This window comes from Ovis aries, chromosome 3 (genome assembly GCF_016772045.2).
Source record: "Ovis aries strain OAR_USU_Benz2616 breed Rambouillet chromosome 3, ARS-UI_Ramb_v3.0, whole genome shotgun sequence".
In the NCBI taxonomy this organism is placed as follows: domain Eukaryota; kingdom Metazoa; phylum Chordata; class Mammalia; order Artiodactyla; family Bovidae; genus Ovis; species Ovis aries.
In genome coordinates this window covers 209389238-209414780 of record NC_056056.1, presented here as the reverse complement: position 1 = coordinate 209414780, position 25543 = coordinate 209389238, and the positions used below count along the sequence as shown (strand labels likewise).

Here is a 25543-nt window from a genome sequence, read left to right as displayed (position 1 = left end):
GGATTAGAGTCACTGCATGAAGCAGACATTCAGTTTATGTGGTCAACATAAAAACAACAACAACAACAAAAATACAGGACTTACCTGGTGGTACAGTACATAAGACTCTCCCTGCCAGTGCAGGGGATATGGCTTCCATCCCAGGTCCTGGAAGATTTCACATGCCATGGAGCAACTTAGCCCGTGTGTCACAACCACGGAGGCCCACGTGCCTAGAGCCTGTGCTCCACAACAAGAGCAGTCACTGCAATGAGGAGCCCGAGCACTGTAATGAAGACCCAGTGCAACGAAAGAAACCAACAGAAGCAGTAGCGCTTGGAAGATTTCAGGGTTTCTGTAGCAAGAACGGAAGCTTGAGACACAAGCCTAGGGAAGTGGGTGTGAGATCAGGAGGCCTAAGAATGAAAACGTTACCTGGTAGGACAGATGGGTAATGGGGAGCCACATAAGAAACTAGGGAGGAACATGGTGGAAAACTCCTTTTAGAAAGATCACCCTGGCAGCAATGGAAAGCAGGCTTCAAGGGAAATAGATGGGAGCAAGAAGATTGGTTCCAGTGACCCAGGTGACAAAGTGTTGAGAGCCTGGAATAGGGCAGTTGAAATAAGGAAGAAAAGAATTCAAGAAACACTGATGAAAAGGCAAGATCTGGTGACTGATTAGATGCTAAGGCCAAGAGGAGGAAAGAGAGAAAGGGAGGTTTCCTTTTTTCATTTTGACCTCACGGGTGGGGCGTCTCTTGTGGAACATCAGCTCTAGAGCTTGTGGGCTCAGTGTTAGGGTCCACAAGGGGCTCATAATAGGGTATAGTTTAAAAATGGCCCATTGTGGTGACCTGACAAACAAGGGATGAAGTCACAGTGGCCACATTGCCCTGGTGGCATCCTATTTTTCCCTTAAAGCGATATCCTGTTTTTCCCTGCTGGTGCCAGGTTCTCAAGACTACATGACCAGCCAGCTGTGAGACCCCTCAGACTACATGATCACAAGACCCCAGCTGTAGGCTAAAGATAAACTAAGGCCCCCTCCCTTCAGGGTACAATTTCCCACCGACGGGGTTTAAGAAGGTTTGGCTGTAAAGGGAGGGCACTGGTTTTTCTCTAAAGCCAGTCATTTTCTCTCTTCTATAATAAATCTTTCCCTGCCTGAATGCCCTGGTCGCTCTCTTTCTCTCCATGCTCTCCTTACACTCAGTAGTTGTTGCGCAAGAATTTTGTTGCCCCGAGGCATGTGGGGTCTTAGTTCCCAGACTAGGGGAACCTGTTTCCCCTTCATTGCAAGATGGATACTTAACCACTACACCACCAGGAAAATCCAAAAGGGGGGTTTCTAGCCGGGAAGACTTTGTTAGAAGGTGGTGCCACAAGTGAAGGTGGAGATGACAGAAAGAGGAACCATCGGGGACTGGGCAGGAGGGTGGGAGAAAGAGATGGTGGGTTCACTTTAGGACGGGTTTTTGAGGTGCCGGAACAACTCAGTGGGACCATCCAGAACATGCTTGACAATGGCAAGTCTGGAAAAGAAAAAGAAAATGGCAGGCCTGGGGATGGGGGGTGGGGTAGTGAGAAGCCTGGACTAGAGATATAAATCTGGGAAGTGTATCAGCCAGGAGTTGAACTCCGAGAATCAAGAGGGGCCCTGGAGAGAGTGTGCAGAGTAAGAAGACAAGGAGGACACAGCACAGCAGACAATTCAAGTCTGATTACATACACAATGTTTTTGGTCATTGGCAGCTTTAGTGAGAGAGCACATGTGTGCTGTAGGAGGTGGGGGTCCAGGCTGAAGGTCCTTCCTGGATGCCAGACACTGTGCTACACGCTTCACATTTTTAGGGGGTAGAGAAAGAAAGGGCCATAGTTAAAATTGCCCTTGAAAATCCCTTACTTACCCCATCTATTAGGTACAGCAGATGTTCAGTCGCTAAGTTGCTAAGTTGTGTCAGACTCTTTGCAGCATATGTTAGCTTCATGTAAAATACAATACAGGACAGTACATATACAATGATGTACAGAATATAATTTTCTTTTCTCTTCTCTTTCTGTCATGCCCCATGTGGGCTCTTAGTTCTCTGACAAGGGATCAAACCCACACCCCCTGCACTGGAAGCATAGAGTCGTCACCACTGCACCGTCAGGAAAGTCCTTTATATTATTATAATTAAAGAGAAAGAACACATATTAAACAGAAAGATCCCACATGATGCCATAGAGATCCAGTATGCTTCAATTAAGATGACGCTGCCAAATATATATTAAAAAAAGAAGAAAAAGAAAAAATTATAAACAGAAAGAAAAAGAAAGATGTGAACCTGAACACTTGTCATCCACTCAACCTGGATATTCTTGCCACTGTGACAACAAAAATAAAGATATGTCTTGGTAGATGGATACCAAGCCTAATCCAAGGCCAAATCTAGCTCAGTTTGAGAAGCTGCACCTGCTCAGCTGTTGGTGGTTTCAATGCTTCTTCACCAATTGTTCCTGCTGACTCTTGAACTGCTCAATTTGCTGGTAATAGGTCAAATATCCCACAATGCTGCGAGTAATTTTAACTTTTTTTTTAAACTGAAATGTAACATATACAAAGTATACTACCCTGAAACTGCTCAGGGAATGTTACATATTTATATATAGCAAAAAGATGAAGAAAATGTCCAGCATTCCAGACAGCTCCTTCTTGCCCTGACACAACACCCCTAAAGGTACCTCCTGCTTGAGCTCTATAGATAGCTTTACCTCTTCCTCGATACTTTGGCCCCCTGATGGGAAGAGCTGACTCATTGGAAAAGACCCTGATGCTGGGAAAGATTGAAGGCAGGAGGAGAAGAGGACGACAGAGGATGAGATGGTTGGATGGCATCACCAACTCAATGGACATGAGTTTGAGTAAGCTCTGGGAGTTGGTGATGGACAGGGAGGCCTGGTGTGCTGCAGTACATGGGGTGACAGAGTCAGACATGACTGAGCAACTGAACTGACTAACTGACTTCATCGATTTCTTGCAAATGAAACAATACAGTATGTATTCTTTGTATTCTTTTGTGTCTGACCTGTTTTTTCCTCAACATTAGGTCTGTGAGAGTCATCCATGTTGTTGCATGAAATGATAGTTGTTTGAATATTCCATTGTAAGCGTGGGCTTCCCTGATGGCTCAGCAAGTAAAGAGTCCATCTGAAATGCAGGAGACACAGGAGACTTGGCCCGGGAAGATCCCCTGGAGGAGGAAACGGCAACCTACTCCAGTAATCTTGCCTGGAAAATGCCATGGACAGAGGAGCCTGGTGGCCTACAGTCCATGGCGTCAGAAAGAGTCAGACAAAACTGAGCCCAGGGCATACGCATGTTGTATGGATATACCACAACTGTTTCCATCTTTAGCTACTGTGTATAGTTATCAGGAGTCTTTTAATGGACCTAGGCAGCTCATTTTTGTTGGGGGCATACTTACGTGCAGAATTGTTGGGTTACAAGGAATTACAATGTATAGATTTAACCACATGTAATTTTCAGGTTTCTCGCCACAGAGGGATTTTGTTCAGAAATGAAATCGTTCAGTTATTTACAGCATGGAACGCTTTAACAAGTTTATGAAAATTTGAGCTGTTCCGTTCTTTCTCTTTATCAGTTCCTCAGCTTTTTATTACTGGTTTTCTGTTCTTCGTGTATTTCAGTTTCTCCCACAGAGCCACCACGATCCACTTGCTAGGCCACTCAGTGAGTTTCACTTGTCAACAGAAAACCCTTAAAGTTCTAAACACATTCTTCCCAACATGCAAGGACTGTCTGAGGTTTGTTTCCATGCCTGCTGAATATAAAAGATGCAACTGGAAATATTGGAGCATCTTCAAATTGTTCAACTCATGACCACATTAAGCCCAGCATCAGCTCTCCCTGGCTCTCAAGGAGGAATCTCAGCCTCATGCATGTGACTTTGAAACAGAACTTCACGCTTACAGCAGAACGAAGGATGGGGTGATGTTAGGGGGAAGAAAACTTCAATGCCTTTATGAGCGCATTCATAAAGCGTGTGGGACTGCAGAGTGGTATTGCTGCCTGTGAGCGGCAATGACAAAGCCAAGGCCTTTCTCTCTGATGTCCAACTTAGCTTCTAGGATGTAGACTGTAAAAGCAAATCAAGAAAAATACTGCAGCTACCCAGGACTTTGCATTTGAAATGCTGGAGTACAGAAGAAAAAAAAAAAATTTTTTTTTTAAGGACACTGGGATTTGTATCTTTGTAGAACTCTCTGGCTTTATTAAACACACTGCTTCACTGCCTCCAGGAAAGGAGGTGGAAGAGGTGGTCACGAGCTCATTTTGTTGTTGTTCAGTCGTGTCTGACTCTTTGAGACCCCGTAGATGATAGCCTTCTTTATCCATGGGATTCCCCAGGCAAGAATACTGGAGCAGGTTGCCATTTCTGTCTCCCGGGAATCTTCCTGACCCAGGGATTGAACCCGACTCTCCTGTGTTGCAGGTGAATTCTTTACTGCTGAGGCACCAGGAAGCCCCCACAAAGTCTTTCCTTACTTTTAAACCAGGGTCTTGAGCTACTAGTTTGGAAACATAAAAGCAGTCGGGCAAGTCCCCCTCAGAAGATACCAACCTTGCTATATTCTGGGGGACAGCGCTTTGGCCAATATTTCTTAGTAGTCCTGGGTAGGTTCCCCCACAGATACAGCCTCATAAACGGTTGGAACATATCTGGTTTCTAAACCTGTTATGCCATCCTTGGCTAGTTGTGAAATTCTTCCATCCCAACGCCCTCTTGTCTGGCCGAAGCGTGAACTATGACAAGGCTAAGTTTTTCTTTTTCCTTTTCTGCCATGTATGGCCATTGTGAGGCACCTATTTCTGCTTCATTTCTTCCAGGAATAAGTTTAGTGTGTTCTCATTCCTGATTTAAGATTCACACGTACCTTGCTGTCCCTGTAACAGCAGAAGAACCTGATGACCTGTCTTCACACATCTATTGAATCTCAATTGCACGTGTGATTTCTTGAGGTCATACTCCTGTGCCACGTTGGAGATGGCCCTCGCTAAGTAAGCCCATTTTCCTCCCAGCGCGGGAAGGAACTGCTGCTTCTTTGGGTGGGCGCCAGATGAAACTGTTAGATTGCCTTCAGGTGGGTCGTGTTATACGGAAAAGAGGCAGCTTAAAAACACTAGTTTGAAAAGCAAAACACTAGAACCGCAGTCAGGCTCAGGCCCAGGGCCAAGGGCAGAGTCCAGTCCCACCGTCGGTGGGGAGCAGTACCTGGAGACCTGCCACCCTATTTAATCTGAGAATTGGTGTGTTTGTGTGCAGACTCCCGTGCTCAGTCGTGTTCAAGTCTTTGCGACCCCTTGGACTGTTGCCCACCAGGCTCCTCGGTCCATGGAATTCTGTGGAGACACGCAAGAGTACTGCGGTGAGTTGCCATTTCCTCCTCCAGGGGAAGCTTCCCCACCCAAGGATAGAACCTGTCTCCTACACTGGCAGGAGGATTCTTTACCGCTGCGCCCCCAGGGAAGCCCTGAGAATTGTTGAGCTCACTTTAAGTGTGCCTGATGCAACCCCATCACCTCTCATTTAATCCACACAACTAAGATGGCCCAGTGTTGACAGGTTTATACACTGGGTCTCGGAAAGGCTAACCGACTTGTCTGTGACTAGAGCTGGTAAATGGCAGCGTCGGGACTCAAAAAATGAAAAGCCACTGCGCCAAACCCAAGGGTGGTGACCAAATGGCGATTGCTGGTAACGCTCCCAGCTCTCCGAGCCAGACGCGCCACCCCCGCCGCCGCCAGGGAACCGGTTATGTAACACGCGGGGGCGCGGACTCCCGGGGGCGGCGGTCACGTACGTGGCTATCTGCGCAGGCGCGGGGGCCGGGCGGCTGCAGGGGCTCGCGCGCCCCCTAGCGGCCGCAGCGGTGACGCGGTCTCCGCTCCGCCCGCTCCCAGTGTGCTGCTTTGCAGCTTCCGCCCCCGCCCACATCCCTCAGGCGTTTGATTCTGGAACATTAAGCGCCGGAACAAAGGCCCCAGGGCGGAACCGAGGGCCTTTAAGCCACGGCTGCACCTTTGGACTTCAGAGGGGAGTAAAAGAGCTGGTGCTTCCGCAGATCCGCTTATCGAGGCTAACACCCGGAGTTTTCGTACCTATAAAGGGCTCCCTTCCTCTCTCCCTCAAGAAACTGTCCTTACCTCGCCATCTCTCTCTTCTTCCTGTGGACAATATCGCTCTATCTAGGGATCCTCACCACGGGAGAGTCTGTGACCTCCACCTGGGAGGTGCGAGGCCACAAGTCGCAGACAGCCAGGTTATGCTAAAGACTGCAGCCTAAAGGAGCTCGCCTGTTATAAAAACCACCCTCTCAAACTCTGCAAGCCTACATCAGCCTGTCATTAAAAGTCCTGCTTGCCAAGTCAATGCCCGTTTGTTTATCATTGGTAGTTTTTAAAAGACTGGCTCAAGATTGTCTAACTTCACCTTTATGTCCCTTAAGGCCTCCACTTTCCAGTGACTCATAAGTGAGGATATCCGCTGGCTGGTCCTTCCTTTATGCCTTTATGCCTTCCTTTATGTCAGGGATTCTTAAAGTGGAGGGAGGAACAGAGAGGGGTGTCCTTAATTACTTTTGAAAAGCACATTTACCATTAGTTCTGGGGACATCCCTGGCGGTCCAGTGGTTGGGGCTCTGTGGTTCCAAGCAGGGTGCACAGGTTCAGTTTCCTGGTCAGGGAATTAGGATCCTGCATACTGTGCACGAGCCTGGCTTAAGACAGCAAATAAAGAAAAATTTAAAAGTTTCTTCAAAAAAGTTACTTAGGAACATGAAATTGTGGACTTCTCTGCTGGTCCAGTGGTTGGGGCTCTGAGATTCCACTGCAAGGAGCCAGGGTTTGACTCCCAGTCCAAGAACCAACAACCCTCACACCGTGCTGTGTGGTCACATATTTAAAAAAAAAAAAAGTGCAAGCATAATTTAAAGAAAATTTTTAAAAAGTATTGAAAACTCATCACAATCTAATTATTGTACCACCTTTTGTAGTTTGCTAGGACTGCCATAACAAAAGGCTTAAGTAGTTTAAGCGACAGAAATTTATTTTCTCACAGTTCAGGGGCAATGCAAGAGCAAGGTGTCAACAGGTTTGGTTTCCCGGGAGGCCTCTGTGCTTAGCTTGTAGGAGGCTGCCTGTCTCTACGTTCTCACACTGTCCTTTTCTCTGTGTGCCTGCCTCCCGTGTTCAAATATCTTCTTCTTAGGCTGATACCAGTCAGATTGGATTTGGGCCCACTCCAGTGGTCTCAACTTAATCATCTCTTTTAAGGCCTGATCCCCAATAGAGTCACATGCTGAGGTACTGGGGGCAAGGTTTCAACCTATGAATTTGGTGATACACAATTCATCCCTTAACTGTTTTACTATTATTTATACTCTGAAATTATTTATCTCGATTGTATCTGTATGGAGGAAACACCACATTGGGAGTTGCTAGCTTAAAATCAGTATTTATAGGAGAAAAATCAGTACCTGCTAAAAAGTAGGGCATTTTGTTCTCGCTGGAGAGCCTGTTGTTAAAGATTTACCTAAACATCACAGCTGTAGATGCTATTTTGTTTTTAGAATATAATTTGAATGTGAAAAATGGGAAACACATATGCAAAAGATAGACTTTTTAGTTATTAGAACTAATAAGATAGGATCAATTATATACAGAGAAAAATAACTAGTTATGGCAGTGTAGCAGTAGAGCAGAAATAGCTATATATTGAATATATTACATATGGATCAATGGAAAATAATCATCCAGGATTTTATATATATATATATATATATATATATATATATATATATAATGGCATTTCAAATCAGTAGGTAAGGGTAGGATTAATTATTTCTTTAAGGTGACATGCTGTATAAACAAAGTGAAAAGGAAAACATTTTCACTATTTATAAAGAACAAAAAGTTGATGTATCTGTGTGTTGGTTTTAATACACCCCCACCAATTCTTTGATATTCTTCGCTTCATGGAGTGGAGCCTATTTCCTCTCTACTTGAGTGTGGCCTAGACTTAGTGACTAGATGCTGAAAATAGAATAAAGTGGGAGCGGTGTGTGTTATGGTATAGGGGCTTCCATCTTAGTCTCTTTCTCTCTTGAGGGAAGCCAGTTGCCTAAGTGTGAGGACATCCTATGGAGAAGTCCATGTGGTAAGGAACAGTCCCTCCAACAGCCATGTCATTGAACCATCTCCAGCCTCAGTCCATCCACTGGATAACTGTAGCCTCAGCTAAGATAGTTTTAGATTCCTGATTCACAGAAACTGATATAATAAATTCCCTAGTATGAAAAATAAATGACCCAATCAAAAAACGGGGCCAAAGAACTAAACAGACATTTCTACAAAGAAGACATACAAATGGCTAACAAACACATGAAAAGATGCTCAACATCACTCATTATCAAAGAAATGCAAATCAAAACCACAATGAGGTACCATCTCACGCGAGTCAAAATGGTTGCTATCAAAAAGTCTACAAACAACACATGCTGGAGAGGGTGTGGAGAAAAGGAACCCTCTTATACTGTTGGTGGGAATGCAAACTAGTACAGCCACTATGGAGAACAGTGTGGAGCTTCCTTAAAAAACTGGAAATAGAACTGCCATATGACCCAGCAATCCCACTGCTGGGCATACACACCGAGGAAACCAGAATTGAAAGAGACAGTGTGTACCCCAATGTTGACCGCAGCACTGTTTACAATAGCCAGGACATGGAAGCAACCTAGATGTCCATCAGCAGATGAATGGATAAGAAAGCTGTGGTACATATACATGATGGGGTATTAGCCATTAAAAATGCATTTGAATCAATTCTAATGAGGTGGATGAAAAAAACTGGAGCCTATTATACAGAATGAAGTAAGTCAGAAAGAAAAATACCAATACAGTATACTAGCGCATATATATGGAATTTAGAAAGATGGTAACGATGACCCTATATGCGAGACAGCAAAAGAGACACAGATGTAAAGAACAGTCTTTTGGACTCTGTGGAAGAAGGCGAGGGTGGGATGACTTGAGAGAATAGCACTGAAACATGTATATTATCATATGTGAAACAGATAGCCAGTCCAGGTTCGATGCATGAGACAAGGTGCTTAGGGCTGGTGCACTGGGATGACCCTGAGGGATGGGATAGGGAGGGAGGTGGGAGGGGTGTTCAGGATGGGGAACACATGTACACCCATGGCTGATTCATATCAGTGTATGGCAAAAACCACTACAATATTGTAAAGTGTCCAAGGTAAGGAGCAACGGCTGCACTGCTGGAGCAGCTGTGAAGCGATACCCCACGTCCAGGGTAAGCGAAACCCAAGTAAGACAGTAGGTGATGCGAGAGGGCATCAGAGGGCAGACAGACTGAAACCACAATCACAGACAACTAGCCAATCTGCTCACACGGATGACAGCTTGTCTAACTTAATGAAACTAAGCCATGCTGTGTGTAGCCACCCAAGAAGGGTGGGTCATGGGGGAAAGGTCTGACAGAATGTGGTCCACTGCAGAAGGGAATGGCAAACCACTTCAGTATTCTTGCTTTGAGAACCCCATGAACAGGATGAAAAGGCAAAAGATAGGACACTGAAAGATGAACTCCCCAGGTCGGTAGGTGCCCAATATGCTACTGGAAATCAGTGGAGAAATAACTCCAGAAAGAATGAAGGGATGGAGCCAAAGCAAAAACAACCAGTTGTGGATGGAACTGGTGATAGAAGCAAGGTCTGATGCTATAAAGAGCAATATTGCATAGGAACCTGGAATGTTAGGTCAATGAATCAGGGCAAATTGGAAGTGGTCAAACAGGAGATGGCAAGAGTGAACGTCCTCATTCTAGGAATTAGCAAACTAAGATGGACTAGAATGGGTGAATTTAACTTAGATGACCATTATATCTACTACTTTGGGCAGGAATCTCTTAGAAGAAATGGAGTAGCCATTATAGTCAACAAGAGTCCAAAATGCAGTACTTGGATGCAATCTCAAAAACGACAGAATGATCTGTTCATTTCCAAGCCAACCATTCAATATCATGGTAATCCAAGTCTATGCCCCAACCAGAAACTCTGAAGATGCTGAAGTTGAACGGTTCTATGAAGACCTACAAGACCTTTTAGAAGTAACACCCCAAAAAGATGTCCTTTTCATTATAGGGGACTGGAATGCAAAACTAGGAAGTCAAGAAACACCTGGGGTAACAGGCAAATTTGGCCTTGGAGTACAGAATGAAGCAGGGCAAAGGCTAATAGAGTTTTGCCAAGAGAACACACTGGTCATAGCAAACAGCTTCTTTCAACAACACAAGAGAAGACTCTACACATGGAGATCACCAGATGGTCAACACCGAAATCAGATTGATTATATTCTTTGTAGCCAAAGATGGAGCTCTATGCAGTCAGAAAAAGAAAAAAGACCAGGAGCTGACTGTGCCTCAGATCATGAACTCCTTATTGCCAAATTCATACTTAAATTGAAGAAAGTGGGAAAACCACTAGACCATTCAGGTATGACCTAAATCACATCCCTTATGATTATACAGTGGAAGTGAGAAATAGATTTAAGGGTCTAGATCTGATAGACAGAGTGCCTGATGAACTATGGATGGAGGTTCATGACATTGTACAGGAGACAGGGATCAAGACCATCCTCAAGAAAAAGAAATGCAAAAAAGCAAAATGGCTGTCTAAGGAGGCCTTACAAATAGCTGTGAAAAGAAGAGAGGCAAAAAGCAAAGGAGAAAAGGAAAGATGTAAGCATCTGAATGCAGAGTTTCAAAGAATAGCAAGGAGAGATAAGAAAGCTTTCCTCAGTGACCAGTTCAAAAAAATAGAGGAAAACAACAGAATGGGAAAGACTCGAGATCTCTTCAAGAAAATTAGAGATACCAAGGGAATATTTCATGTAAAGATGGGCTCAATAAAGGACAGAAATGGTATGGACTTAACAGAAACAGAAGATATTAGAAGAGGTGGCAAGAATACACAGAATAACTATATTAAAAAGATCTTCACAACCCAGATATTCACGATCGTGTGATCACTCACCTAGAGCCAGACATCCTGGAATGTGAAGTCAAGTTGGCCTTAGGAAGCATCACTATGAACAAAGCTAGTAGAGGTAATGGAATTCCAGTTGAGCTGTTTCAAATTCTAAAAGATGATGCTGTGAAAGTGCTGCACTCAATGTGTCAGCAAATCTGGAAAATTCAGCAGTGGCCACAGGACTGGAAAAGTTCATTCCAATCCCAAAGAAAGGCAATGCCAAAGAATGCTCAAATTACCACACAATTGCACTCATCTCACACGCTAGTAAAGTAATACTCAAAATTCTCCAAGCCAGGCTTTAGCAATATGTGAATCGTGAACTTCCTGATTGTTCAAGCTGGTTTTAGAAAAGGCAGAGGAACCAGAGATCAAATTGCCAACATCTGCTGGATCATGGAAAAAGCAAGAGAGTTCCAGAAAAACATCTATTTCTGCTTTATTGACTATGCCAAAGCCTTTGACTGGGTGGGTCACAATAAACTGTGGAAAATTCTGAAAGATATGGGAATACCAGACCACCTGACCTGCCTCTTGAGAAACCTATATGTAGGTCAGGAAGCAAGAGTTAGAACTGGACATGGAACAACAGACTGGTTCCAAATCGGGAAAGGAGTACATCAAGGCTGTATATTGTCACCCTGCTTATTTAACTTATATGCAGAGTACATCATGAGAAACTCTGGGCTGGAAGAAGCACAAGCTGGAATCAAGATTGCCGGGAGAAATATCAATAACCTCAGATATGCAGATGACACCACCCTTATGGAAGAAAGTGAAGAAGAACTAAAGAGCCTCTTGATGAAAGTGAAAGAGGAGAGTGAAAAAGTTGGCTTAAAGCTCAACATTCATAAAACGAAGATCATGGCATCTGGTCCCATCACTTCATGGCAAATAGATGGGGAAACAGTGGAAACAGTGGCTGACTTTATTTTGAGGGGCTCAAAAATCAATGCAGATTGTGATTGCAGCCATGAAATTAAAAGATGCTTACTCCTTGGAAGGAAAGTTATGACCAACCTAGACAGCATATTAAAAAGCAGAGACATTACTTTGTCCACAAAGGTCCGTCTAGTCAAGGCCATGGTTTTTCCAGTAGTCAAGTATGGATGTGAGAGGTGGACTATAAAGAAAGCTGAGCGCCAAAGAGTTGATACTTTTGAACTGTGATGTTGGAGAAGACTCTTGAGAGTCCCTTGGACTGCAAGGAGATCCAACCAGTCCATCCTAAAGGAGATTAGTCCTGGGTGTTCATTGGAAGGACTGATGTTGAAGCTGAAACTCCAATACTTTGGCCATCTGATGCGAAGAACTGACTCATTTCAAAAGACCCTGATGCTGGGAAAGATTGAGGGTGGTAGGAGAAGGGGATGGCAGAGGATGAGATGGTTGGATAGCATCACAAACTCAATGGACGTGAGTTTGGGTGGACTCTGGGAGTTGGTGATGGACAGGGAGGTCTGGCATGCTGTGGTTCATGGGGTTGCAAAGATTCAGACATGACTGAGCGACTGAACTGAACTGATTATGAAGTAATTAGCCTCCAATTAAAATAAATAAATTGATTTTAGAAAATAAAATAAATTCCCTGGTAGCTCAGATGGTAAAGAATCCACCTGCAATGTAGGAGACCTGGGTTTGATCTCTGGGTTGGGAAGATTCCCTGGAGAAGAAAATGGGAACCCACTCCAGTATTCTTGCCTGGAGAATCCCAGACAGAGGAGCCTTTATGGGCCACAGTTCATTGGGTTGCAGAGTCAGACACAACTGAGTGTCTAAGCACAAGCTGCTAAAGTCCTGCAAGCCATGTGGCTCAGCCAAAGGGGGGGGCGGGGGGAAGAATTGCAACATAGATCCTCCAAATCCAGTGGCTTACCAATTTTTCTCTCGTATAAAAAATAAGTCTGGGGACTTCCATGGTGATCTTATTACTAAAACTCTGTGCTCCTCATGCAGGGGGCCCAAATTCAATTCCTGGCCAGGAAACCAGATTCCACATGCTATAACTAAGAGTTTGCATGCCACAGCCAAAGAGGTTGCATCCCACAACGAAGATGGAAGATCCTGCCTACCACCACCAAGACCTGGCTCATCCAAATAAATAAATATAAATAAATATTTAAAAAATAAGTCTGGAGATACACAGTTCAGAGCTGGTATGATAGCTTCATAATATTTTCAGTATTATCGTCTGCTTCCCACTTTTGCGGAAGATGCTTAACATCTTTAGTCATCAGGGAAATGCAAATCAAAACCACAATGAAATACCACTTCACATCCACTAGGATAGCTACAATCAAAAACAAATAATAACAAATGTTGGCCCGGATATGGAGAAATTAGAACCCTCAAAAACTGCTGGTGGAAGTGTAATGTAGAGCAGCTACTTTGGAAAAAGCTTGGCAAGTTCCTCAAAAGGTTAAATATAGAGTTAACGTATGATCCACTTACAATTCCACTTATAGCGAAAAAGCTGCCAACAAACTAAGCTAAAATATCTGAGGTCCAGTTCTGTTTGTAATAGATTTTTCAAACGAAAATAGTTTCTTCCTGGGGATTTTCATGTAACATTTTATTTCAGGCTTCTAGCAAAATGCCTAATACATAGTAAGCATTCAATATAGATATTTGAATAAATGAATGAATATATTGAAACTATAAATATTTTTTAAATGTTTAAATTATTTATTATTGGCCTCACTAGGTCCTTCTTGTTGCACTCAGGCTTTCTCTAGTTGTGGCAAGTGGGGTTGCTCTCTTGCCGTGGCTCTCCAGTTCTAGAGCACAGGCTCAGTAGTTGTGGGGCATGGGCTTAGTTGCCCAGCAGCATGTGGAATCTTCCTGGACCAGGGATTGAACCCATGTCCCTTGCATTGGCAGGCAGATTCTTAACCAGTGGACCACCAGGGAAGTCCAAAACTGTAAATATTTAATGAATGAATATTTAATGTGGCAAAGAATCATGTCCTCCTTTTGAATCCATTAATTTCAGCATCAGTTCAGTTCAGTTGCTCAGTCGTGTCCAACTCTTTGTGACTCCATGGACTGCAGCACACCAGGCCTCCCTGTCTATCACCAACTCCTGGAATTTACTCAAACTCATGTCCATTGTGTCGGTGATGCCCATCCAACTATCTTATCCTCTGTCATCCCCTTCTCCTCCCACCTTCAATCTTTCCCAGCATCAGGGTCTTTTCAAATGGGTCAGTTCTTTGAATCAGGTGGCCAAAGTATTGGAGTTTCAGCTTCAGCATCAGTCCTTCCAAAGAATATTCAGGACTGATCTCCTTTAGGATAGACTGGTTGCATTTCCTTGCAGTCCAAGGGACTCTCAAGAGTCTTCTCCAACACCACACTTCAAAAGCATCAATTCTTTGATCCTCAGCTTTCTTTATAGTCCAGTTCTCACATCCATAGAGTTCAATATTTTGATACTCAGTATTATTTTTGCATTGATATTATTTAGGTATATAACTAAGAAAAATGAAAATATACAGCTATACAAAAATTTCTACATGAATGTTCATAGTAGCATTATTCATAATAGCCAAAAAATTGAAAGGACATGTCTACTAACTGGTGAATGAAGCAATACAACAAAATCTGGTATAAACCAGATATACGATAGAATACTGTTTAGCAATTAAGCGGGCTGAAGTACTGATATGAGCTATAATACAGATGAACCTTGAAAACATGAATGAAAGAAGCCAAACACAAAGAACTACATGTTGTAAAACTTCATTTATATAAATTATTTAAGAACAGTTCTTTTTTTTTTAATATTGCTATGATGTTTTATTAGTGGCAGTAAATTGTAACTTATTTCAGCAAGATTTATCATTAATGACAACCATATTACCTAAATATTCTGGACTGGAACAATATTTAAATAATTAAGTTATTTGCTTTATATCTGCACACATTAAAAAGCATTTTATATGATTAAATACAAAAAGACTAAAACAATTTTTCCAATCAATTTTAAGTAAAGCAGACATCACAGAGCTGAAGAATTACATATGTTGACACAGGTAAGGCTATTTTTCAATGACCAAGTATTGTTTATAAGTTAGGTGTGCGTGCTTAGTCACTAAGTTGTATCTGACTCTTTGCGACCCCATGGATGGTAGTGGGTTGCCCTTTCCTTCTCCATAAGAACAGTTCTGTTAGTAAGAAAGAAGAGAAGAATGCATATCAGGTAAGCAACTGGCAGTTTCCACCACAATTAAAATTCAAATCATAAAGAGCTCCTACAAAGCAACTTTAAAAATTAGTGAATGACTCAGGAGCATGAGAAAGGACATGAAAAAGAATTTTGTAAAATAAATACAGACAAATACATAGACATATATTAATAAAAAGAAACAACCTCACTGACAATCAAAAATACAAATTAAAATAATAATTTTGTGGCTATTTGATAATGGCTATTATCAGAAAGGGTCTTCCCTGGTGACTCAGCAGTAAAGAATCTACCTGCCAATGCAGGAGACAGGGGTTTCATCCCTGGGTCCGGAAGATCACCTGAAGAAGAAAATGGCAACCCACTCCAGTATTCTTCCCTGGAAAATCCCATGGACAGAGTAACCTGGAGGGCTACGGTCCATGGGATCGCAGAGTCTGACATGACTGAGCAACTAAACAGCAGCACTCCTTGGGGGTGGCCATGTTTATCCTTATTTCATAAATGTGAAAATGAAATCTCAGTAAAATGATACAATGTGCTGAGGCACCCAGCTATTGAGTGGTAGAGTAAGTTTGGAACCTGGTGACTCTGACTTTAAAACCTTGCTGGTATCATGATCATGACAAACTGTGGAAAGCTCTTAGCGAAGTGGGAATACCAGACCATCTTACCTGTCTCCTGAGAAACCTGTATGCAGGTCAAGACGCAACAGTTAGAACCCTGTATGGAGCAACTGATTAGTTCACGATGGAGAAAGGATTACTACAGGGCTGTCTGCTGTCACCGTTTGTTTAACCTATATGCTGAGCACATCCTGAGAAATGCCAGGCTGGATGAGTTACAAGCTGGAATCAAGATAGGTGGGAGAAATATCAGATATGCAGATGATACAACTCTAATGCTAGAAAGCGAAGAGGGACTAAAGAGCCTCTTGATGAGGGCAAAGGAGGAGAGTGAGAGCCGGCTTAAGACTAAAGATTAAAAAAAAACTAAGATAATGGCATCCGGCCCCATTACTTCATGGCAAACAGAAGGGGAAAAGGTAGAAGTAGTGACAGATTTCCTCTTCTTGGGCTCCAAAATCACTGTGGTCAGTGACTGCAGCCATGAAATCAGAAGATGATTGCTTTTTGGCAGGAAAGTGATGACAAACCTAGACAGTATGTTGAAAAGCAGACACATTATTCTGCCAACAAAGGTCCAAATAGTCAAGGCTGTGGTCTGCCCAGTGGCTACGTACAGTTTTGAGAACTAGACCGTAAAGAAGGAAGAATGCCAAAGAATTGATGCCTTCAAACTGTGGTGCTGGAGAAGACTCTTGAAACTCCCTTGGACAGCAGGGAGATCAAACCAGTCAATCTTAAGGGAGATCAACCCTGAATGCTCACTGGGAGGACTGATGCTGAAGCTGAAGCTCCAGTATTTTGGTCATAGGATGTGCATAGATGACTCATTGGAAAAGTCCCTGATGCTGGGAACAATGGAGGGCAGGAGAAGAGGGCATCAGAGGATGCAATGACTGGATGGCATCACTGATGCCATGAACATGAACATGGGCAAACTCTGGGAGATGGTGAGGGACAAGGAAGCCTGGTGTGCTGCAGTACACGGGGTTGCAAAGAGTTGTACAACAACAACAAGGAGTACCATGATACTAAGTGAACAGGACAGGGCAGGAGGTGACATTTTCCGATTTTCAACTCACCACAATCTCCATCAGACTGCTTTTCCTGTTATATAGTCTGTAAGTTAACAATCACATGGTATCTTACCTTGTGACCTTGCCGTATCTACATCAGATTCTACAGGATTGATAACATGCCCCCTCCCCCTAGGTAGGAATTGTGTCATAAATATTAATCTCCCTGAGCCTTAGTTTCCTCTTCTCCCAAGTAGCTATCTCACAGGACTGGGGTGGAGATTCAGTAGCACTTGCAAAGGCATCTCACGTGCTGTCTGGCACAAGCGCTCCAGAAATATTTGTTGCATCTCAAGCTCTCTTTGCAATCTCCTTCAACAAGTCACACAGACTGAGTGCCTGGGTGTGGCTGTATTGGTTCTTGTCGATGACGATGTTAATGATCTTAGTTTCCGAACCAGGGATCAAACCTGTGCCCCTTGCAGTGGAAGTGCAGAGTCTTAACCACTGAACCACCAGGGAAATCTCTCGATTATTATTTATATGACTGTGTTGGATGAGGATTATTATCCTAGGCTCCTGTTGGATTTTCTCCCTTCATATCACACAAAAGGTTTGCATCAAATGATGAGGATAGAATGGTCCCACGCTGGATTCAGCAATCCATAGAGTGCTTCAGCATAAGTCATACTCTTCTTACTCCATCTCTATCAGTTGGTACCCATAAACCTATTTTACAGATGGGAAAAGTGGAGTCTTAGGTAACTTGCTGGTAAATTGCTAGTAAATTGCAGATCTGTCAAGACTCCAACACAGAGCTTAAGATAACACTGGGCCTGGGCTCCTTCCATTCCATGAAGCCACCTGCCAAAAGTCTACTTGAAAATAATCAATGGGTGGGACCTATGAGAAGGTGAGGGAACCAGATCTTGGTATTTCTAGCTCTCGGTATTCGTCCACCTTTTGCTTCAGGGAATGAGTTACTTTTGAATTCACAGTATTCCTGCATTGAGGTAGTCTAGTTCCTTAAGGTCTCAGGTGACTTACTGGCTAGCCCCGCCCTCTGCCCCCTCCCCTCAGTGTACTAAGTAAGTCACGCCCACTGGCTTTTTAGCCCTGGGCCAATTACCGCGCCCCATCCGGGTTCCGAGGACTGGGAACCGGGGCTCGTCACCGGGCAACTACTGGTCCACAGGCTTCGCGGCGGATTTTCAGTTTGGTTATTCGCAGCTCCTCTCAACGGCTACCAGCTGCGGGAGCCTAGTGCCCGGTCCCCCGTTGCCATAACAGCAGTATACAACGCCTCCTTCTCTCTTGCCCTCTACCAGACAGCCCTTCTCTCTCGGGGCCAGACCTCTCCGCGACAGCTTCTGGTTGAGCAGAACCAGGGTCTGTGTCCCTTCTGCCAAAGAGGATTGAGTGGGAGGGTTGGAGCCTGCATGACCTGCTGGTGTCCAGGAGGGGACAGGGAAACGTGGGATGGGAGAGTTAGAAGAAACGACTCGGGCAGGGGTCAGGGATGGAAAGGGAGGGGAAGTGAGGTCGGTAGGGGATTCTGGAGAAGAAGGTGGCTTCAGGCAGAAGTGGAAAGAACTGGCGAAAGGGGAGTCCAGGAAGCTGGACAACTAGCTGGTGGAGGAGTTGGAGCCACTGAGAGGGGCAGAAAATGTCGTGGGGGCCTCGGAGAGCATCCAAGGGGAAGGCATCCTTGGTGGGAAGTATGAAATGGAGGTTGGGAGTCAAAATGCGATGTTCACAGGGATGAGGAAAGAAGCATGGCTGGCAGGAGATCTGGGAGGGTGGTGATAGGGTGATGGAAGGGGTACCCATTAATGGAGGTGAGGGAGGAAGCATTGGCTAACACTGAGATCATCTCTCTCAGGGCGAGGACCCAGCCTGATCTGACTCCAGAGCCTTCAGCAGGGAAGACAAATGTCAGATGAAGATGACCTGGAAGACTTTGAGCCAGACCAGGATGATCTGGAAAGGGAAGATGATGACAAGGAGACAGAGGAGTGGGAGGACTACAGGAAGGAGGGAGAGGAGTCCGAGGATGTGAGAACTTGGAAACGGAGGGGTCTGGGCTTAAGGGCTGGGGTTGGGCTGGAAAGGCAAGCCTGAGTCCGCTTCCTCCTGCAGTGGATATCCACACCCCTCACAGAGGACATGATGAAGGAAGGGCTTTCTCTGCTCTGCAAGACGGGTAATGGACTGGCTCATGCTTACGTCAAGCTGGAGATTAAAGACAGGTGTGTTTATGGGGGGCCAGAAGCGGGCCGAGGTTGTGGGGCCTAGTCTCCTTTCTCACCCTCCATCATGGGTGTTTTGGCTGAGTTTGGATCTCTGTCATCCTGGGCCAGCTAAGAGGGAAGGATAGAGTCTACTTCTCAGGACGCTGTGACCCCCTGCATCAGAGCTGGCCTGCGGCATTGGAGGCCGTAAGGGGATAGGGTGGGGTGGAGATTCCAGCTGGACTCTCGCATGTCCTTCAGAGTTGAGAGCCCACCCACCTTCTGCTTCCCCTCCCCGACTCGCCCATCTGTTAGTCGCTCTTCTCTCCACTCTAAGCCATCTTCACGCTGCCCTCTGCTTTAGCACCTCCGACAGCCCTTGCTGGATTCTTAACCCTGACCTGGCCTCTACCACCTCCTAGGGATCTGACAGACATCCACCTCTTGCGTTCCTACATCCATCTGCGATACGTGGATGTTTCTGAAAACCACTTGACAGATTTGTCCCCACTCAATTACCTCACCCACCTGCTCTGGCTCAAGGCCGATGGCAACCAGCTTCGGAGTGCCGCCCTGAACGAACTGCCCTACCTGCAGATCGCCAGCTTTGCCTACAACCAGATCACCGACATGGAGGGCATCTCTCATCCTCGTCTGGCCAGTCTGGATCTCAAAGGTGGGGCCTTAGGATGGGCCTCGCACAATTCCTTTCTCGCCTGGGGCCAATAGCAGTGGGCAGCATGGCCCTTGGCTGTGCGACATAGCAACCTACATTATTCACTCCCTCGTTCAGACACCCGTGGTGGTTCACGATGACAGTTCTATGTGCTGGAGATGTAGGAGTGAACAAAACAAAGAAATTCCCTATTCTTGCATAGCTTACGTTCTAGTCGGGGAAGGCAGGCAATCATCGATGATCACAATAGTTAATTTTATTTATTTTTTGGCCGGTGCCATGCAGCATTCAGGATCATAGTTCCCCAAGTAGGGATCGAACCAGTGCCCCTGAGTGGAAGTGTGGCGTCTTAACCACTGAACCACCAGGGAAGTCCCAACGATCACAATAAAGAAGTAAATTTTTATAAAGTATGTTAAAAGGAGATAAGTGCTAAAAAAGAACAAAAAAATAAAAGGAGAAAAGTACAATGGAAAAAATAGATCAGGGTAAAGGAAATGGGTGGGGGGAGGTGGCGATTTCAAACAGGTTGGCTAGGACAAATGTCATTGGGAAGTTGACACCTAAGCGAAGACTTGAAGGAGGAGAGGGAGTTAGCTGTATGGATTGTGGGGCACGCCTCATTCATGCCTCAAAGACTTAGGTGGGCACATCCCTTGGGCCCTTGGATCCCATCGCCCCAAGGCCCTGTGGGTGTTACATCTGGAGGTGGCCCTCCTCGTATCCACCTGGCATTAGAGAAGGTGATGCAGAGGCTCTATTGCTGAACACTCAGGGTGGCCCTCTGAACCCTTCACACCCTCCTTCTCCTCAGGGAACCGCATCCACATGGTGACAGGTTTGGATCCCCAAAAACTGATCAGCCTGCACACGCTGGAGCTTCGGGGGAACCAACTGAATAGCACCCAGGGAATCAACCTCCCTAAGCTGAAGAACCTCTTCCTGGTAGCGCCCTGGGTCACAGGGTGGTGGGTTCTGGAAAAGGGGCACTGTCCTGGGGGGCCAGGATACCAGCTTTTTGTAGGTGGTTTAGTTGCCAAGTCGTGTCTGACTCTTGCAATGCTACGGACAGAGGAGTTGGCCAGGCTCCTCTGTCCATGAGATTTTCCAGGTAAGAATACTGGAGTGGGTTGCCATATCCTCCTCTAGGGGATATATCCTCCTTCCCGACCCAGGGATCAAATCCTCTTCTGCACTGCAGGTGGAGTCTTTACCACTGAGTCACCAGGGAAGCCTGGCTTCTAGTGGACTCACCTACTAACTTCATCCTTATGATAACTGACATTATTTCCAAACACCAAGCGTTTGCTGTGAGGATGCAAAATCCAAATAGACAAGGTGTTCACCAATTAACAGGGCTAACAATACACAGCGTGTGGATGACATAGAGACAGTTTGCTTTGATATAGGTTGGGACACCATGTGCATAACTGAGGTGCAGACATCAGGCTAAGGCGGCCACTTAGGTGTCTAGTCTTTTAATTTTTTTTTTTTTTGGCTGGGCCACACGGCATGTGGCTCTTAGTTCCCCAAACTGGGCTCAAACCTGTGTTTCCTGCGTTGGGAGTCTTAACCACTGGACCACCAGGGAAGGTCCTGTGTCTAGTCTTTTAAGCCCTTGAGCTTCTTCATTCCAAAATGCTGCTGAAGCCATGTCTCCTTGGTGGAGCAGTGAGGCTCTTGGGCTGGGGGGTAGTGGGGGTGGGTTGAAGCATCTCCTTCATCAGAGGTGGCTGTGGTGGGCTGGATAGTAGGATTTACTGCTAACCTTTCTCTTGGTTGAAAGCTTCTCCTGGATTCTTTGCTATCTACATGGATCTCTACTCACCTCCACTCCCCTTTCTCACCCTCTCTACCTCTTAGATTTGCTGTTTTGCAAATCTAAGTAAAGAATCTGCCTGCAATGTGGGAAGCCTGGGTTTGATCCCTGGATGGGGAAGATCCCCTGGAGAAGGGCATGGCAACCCACTCTAGTATTCTTGCCTGGAGAATCCTCATGGACAGAAGAGCCAGGTGGGCTACAGTCCAGGGGGTCTCAAAGAATTAGACACAACTGAGTGACTGGCATGCACACGCGTGCACACACACACACACACAATTCATTATTGGCTGTGCTGGGTCTTCATTGCTTTACTCCAGTTGCCACGAGCAGGGGCTACTCTCTAGTTGTGGTGCAAGGGCTTCTCACTGTGGTGGCTTCTCTTGTGGAGCACAGGCTCTAGGGTGCCTGGGCTCAGTAGTTGTTGTTCCCAGGCTCTAGAGCACAGACTCAGTAGCTGTGGCAGGTGGGCTTAGTTGCTCTGCAGCATGTGGGGTCTTCTCTGATCTATGTCTCCTGCACTGGCAGGCAGATTCTTTACCACTGAGCTACCAGGGAAGCCCTGCCACATCTCTTTCTGATTTCTCTTCCTCTTCCCCCCTGCCCCCCTTTCCCAATCTATCTACTGTATCCTGGGTCTAGGCCCAGAACATGTTGAAGAAGGTGGAAGGCTTGGAGAACCTAAGCAATCTCACTACCTTGCATCTTCGAGACAACCAGATTGAGACTCTGAGTGGTTTCTCCAAGGAAATGAAGTCATTGCAGTACCTCAACCTAAGGTATGCATCCCTCCAGGCCCACCTCGCCCCTACCCCTGGAGCTACTTTGGACCTTGCGTTCTTCTCCGGTCCGAGTCCCCCAGTTCCAGCCCACTCACAGATTCTCCCCTCATCCTCTGTCCTCATCCCTCCTTTCCTGACTGTCTTCTGCATCAGTCTTAAATGCATGCAGCACTGGAACCTTTATAGCCCGAGACTCCTGAATCCTATTCATTCCACTCACATACTGAGAATGTGCTATGGGCCAGGCCTTGTGCTGTGCTGGGAACCATCTGAAGGAATCAGAGATGGTTCCTGTTCTAAAGGTACTCACAGTCTAGCTCCATCCCATATAAGTTTCCACTGCTCTTCTCCATCTCCTGAGCCCCAATTCCCCTTCTGATTTCCAGCCTCTCTTCTCCTGAGTCTCCCCTGTAAGGGATGGCCCCATCTGATTTCAAACCCAAGGTGTGCTCAGATTTGAGGCAAGGGGAGTCATTAGAAGAAAATCTCTAGATGGAAAGGCACTGAGGATCAGGTGAGACTTTACTGCAGCAGCTCCTGCAAAGATGTAAGGAAATTGCCTGTTTAGTCACCAAGGCCAAATCTTCTTTGAGGACAGCAGTGGAAAGAGAGTCTCCGAGTAAGGAGTGGTGGTTGTACCTTGAAGCCCAGAGTTCTGCCCTGACTCCTAGAATTAGCTCTGCCACCCTGGTCTGTGCCACCTGTGCCATCTTGGTACAGTGGAGGGTGTATTGTTTGCCTGTCAATGGTATGCATGCTAAGTTGGTTTAGCTGAGACCCCGTGGACTGTAGTTTGCCAGGCTCCTCTGTCCATGGGATTTCCCAGGCAAGAATACTGAAGTGGGTTGCCATTTCCTTCTGCAGTTAATGGTATAGATAGGGATAATGGACCGTCCTCAGTGGCTATTAACCAGGGGTGTTTGGAAGTAAGTGTAGGAGGGAGGGTTTGTCTCAGTGACTGGGAGGAGCCTCTGGGGCCAGAGACCTGAAAACAAGGACAGTCCAGCACACACTGCATGTTATACTCCCCACAAGAAACACTGTGCGTGGTTCAGCCCCTCCCTTGAGATAGGGCTGAAACATTTAAGCCTGATTTCACAAAGCTGTGAGCCAAGAGCATGAACATAAACACAGAGTACCATACAATGGGGGCTTCCCCAGTGGCTCAATGGTAAAGAATCTGCACAGGTTCAATACGTGGGTCAGGAAGATCCCCTGGAGAAGGGCACAGCAATCCACTCCAGTATTCTTGCCTGGGAAATCCCATGGATAGAGGAGACGGGTGGGCTACAGTTCATGGGGTCACCAAGAGTTGGACACGACTGAGTGACTAACACACACTTGAGTTTCCTATAAAATGAAGCTGAGGTTAGGACCTGCCCCTCAGGGTGATCGTGAAAATGTCTGTAGCTGAAACAGAGATGGTGGACCACTGAGGGGGGACTAGCTGAAGCAACTGAGCATGCATGCATGCACAGTACAATGAGGTGCTTTGGGGGGAAGCTTATTTTTTGGGCTCCTTCCTGTGGGAGCACCCAGACAGCACCGTCTCCATGAGCTTAGAGCCCAGTTTCTTCTTCGCTGGCTCTGGTCCCACCGTCTAACCTCTCTGGTTAGATGGAAGCCTGTCCTTCCGTCTAACAAGGGAAGATTCGTCTAACGAGGGAGATTCCTCCCTCGTCTTCAGCTACAAGACAGGGTTGAGACCTAGGTTTGCTGTTCCAGAAGGAGACACACGACACATTACAGAACAGACTGTGGCACTGAGGGTTCCCCAGGGTGGAACAGACTGGAGCAGGGTTGCCCAGCACCTCTGTCTGCAGCAAATCCGGCCAGTCCATGGAGGCCATGTTTCTAGAGGAACTGTAGGAGATTCCGCCACGTGAGGCCCCAGGCCTGGCAGCTGGCCTCTGACACCCACGTTCCCTGGTGAACCCCTCCTGCCTATACCGGCAGGGGCAACATGGTGGCCGACCTGGGGGAGCTTGCCAAGCTGCGGGACCTACCCAGGCTGCGAGCCTTGGTGCTGCTGGACAATCCATGCACCGATGAGAACGACTACCGCCAGGAGGCCCTGGTGCAGATTCCTCATCTGGAGCGCCTGGACAAGGAATTCTATGAGGAGGAGGAGCGGGCTGAGGCCGAGGAGATCCGGCAGAGGATGAAAGAGGAGCAGGAGCAAGAGGCCGAGGTCGAACCTGAGTCGGAACTGGACCAGTCATCCACCTAGCCAGTTCCCTTGGCCTCCAAAGACAGTAAGGAAGGGGGCGGGAAGGCAGGAAGACCGGCTGAGGAGCTGCTGTAGGGAGGAGGTGGCTGGGGAAGGCAGAGGCAAGGAGAAGACTTGGGGAGACCTGGGTTAGGAGTCTTGGGTGTCTCACGGAGAGGAGAAAGAACCAGAAGGGCCTGGGAGGAGCTGAGAGAGGCAGAGGTGATATATCAGAAAGCCTGAGAAGTAAGCCCCGAGAATGGGGTGGCAGGCAGAGATGAGTGTGTGGCTGGGCAACCACACCTGATGGAAAGGCTGGGTCAGGGGCTTTGGTGGGGTGGGTTGGAGGCAGCGTCTGAGGACTGGGCCTAGGGAAGAAGGCAGGAGAAGAAAATCCTGTACTAAAGAGCCGAGGCTAAAAATGACAGGACAGGGGCAGAAGGAGGAAAGGAGGGCAGAAGGAGGTGGAAAGAGACAGAGGCTGTGAGCCCAGGGAAGGGTGGCAGCTGGCACTTCAGTGGGGCAGAGGCGGGGTGCGTGGTGGGGGGAGTGGAGGGGTGCAGGTGCCCAGAGGCTTGGCTTCTACCTTCTTCCTCCAGGTGATCAGGGGAACGCTGGCCCCCCAAACTGAGAAGACCCCAGTCAGGGGGCGCCCCACACTTACACCCCCCCTCATCTGGAGACAGGAAGATGCCCACTCTTGTCCCAGACCTGGGAATTCATCACAGCGTGCCGCCAAGTCTCCTCACAGGCATCTGGGCAGCGGTGACTAGGCGGCAAGCAGCCCCGGGGGCAGGTCTGGAGGGAGCCAGGCCTGGATAGGCCCCGGGTGCTGCGTGAAGCATCTGCGGAGGAGCCTGGGTGTGAGGAACAGTTCGCTTTTCCAATAAAGAGACATTGGGATA

General features: G+C 46.4%; 2 protein-coding genes across 4 annotated transcripts in view; one reads left to right on the top strand and one right to left on the bottom strand.

Annotated features, from left to right (window-relative positions):
- SPSB2 (splA/ryanodine receptor domain and SOCS box containing 2) overlaps positions 1–5793 on the bottom strand; it is a 10142-nt gene extending 4349 nt beyond the window's left edge. For both annotated transcript variants that reach the window (XM_060414233.1, XM_060414232.1), the window contains exon 1: positions 85–5793. In XM_060414233.1, the coding sequence (XP_060270216.1) occupies positions 85–168 (84 nt within the window). In that variant the 5' untranslated portion in view covers positions 169–5793. The remainder of the gene's footprint in view (positions 1–84) is intronic.
- On the top strand, positions 5188–25543 carry LRRC23 (leucine rich repeat containing 23). 2 transcript variants are annotated; one of them, XM_012175501.5, is made up of 8 exons: positions 5188–5411; positions 18804–18976; positions 19061–19170; positions 19575–19828; positions 20643–20773; positions 22290–22426; positions 24386–24684; positions 25238–25543. In XM_012175501.5, the coding sequence occupies exons 2-7, from the start codon at positions 18854–18856 to the stop codon at positions 24657–24659; spliced, it is 1029 nt and encodes a 342-aa protein (XP_012030891.1). In that variant the 5' UTR covers positions 5188–5411; positions 18804–18853; the 3' UTR covers positions 24660–24684; positions 25238–25543. The 2 variants fall into 2 exon arrangements, with proteins under 2 accessions (XP_012030891.1, XP_004006972.1); XM_004006923.6 differs by lacking the exon at positions 5188–5411 and adding an exon at positions 18245–18310.

Excerpts from the sequence above, each read along its gene's own strand:
- LRRC23 (XM_012175501.5), top strand. The coding sequence starts at position 18,854 with ATGTCAGATGAAGATGACCTGGAAGACTTTGAGCCAGACCAGGATGAT. Across the intron at positions 18,977-19,060 it reads AGGGAGAGGAGTCCGAGGAT|TGGATATCCACACCCCTCAC; the intron begins GTGAGAACTTGG and ends TTCCTCCTGCAG. Across the intron at positions 22,427-24,385 it reads TTGCAGTACCTCAACCTAAG|GGGCAACATGGTGGCCGACC; the intron begins GTATGCATCCCT and ends CTATACCGGCAG.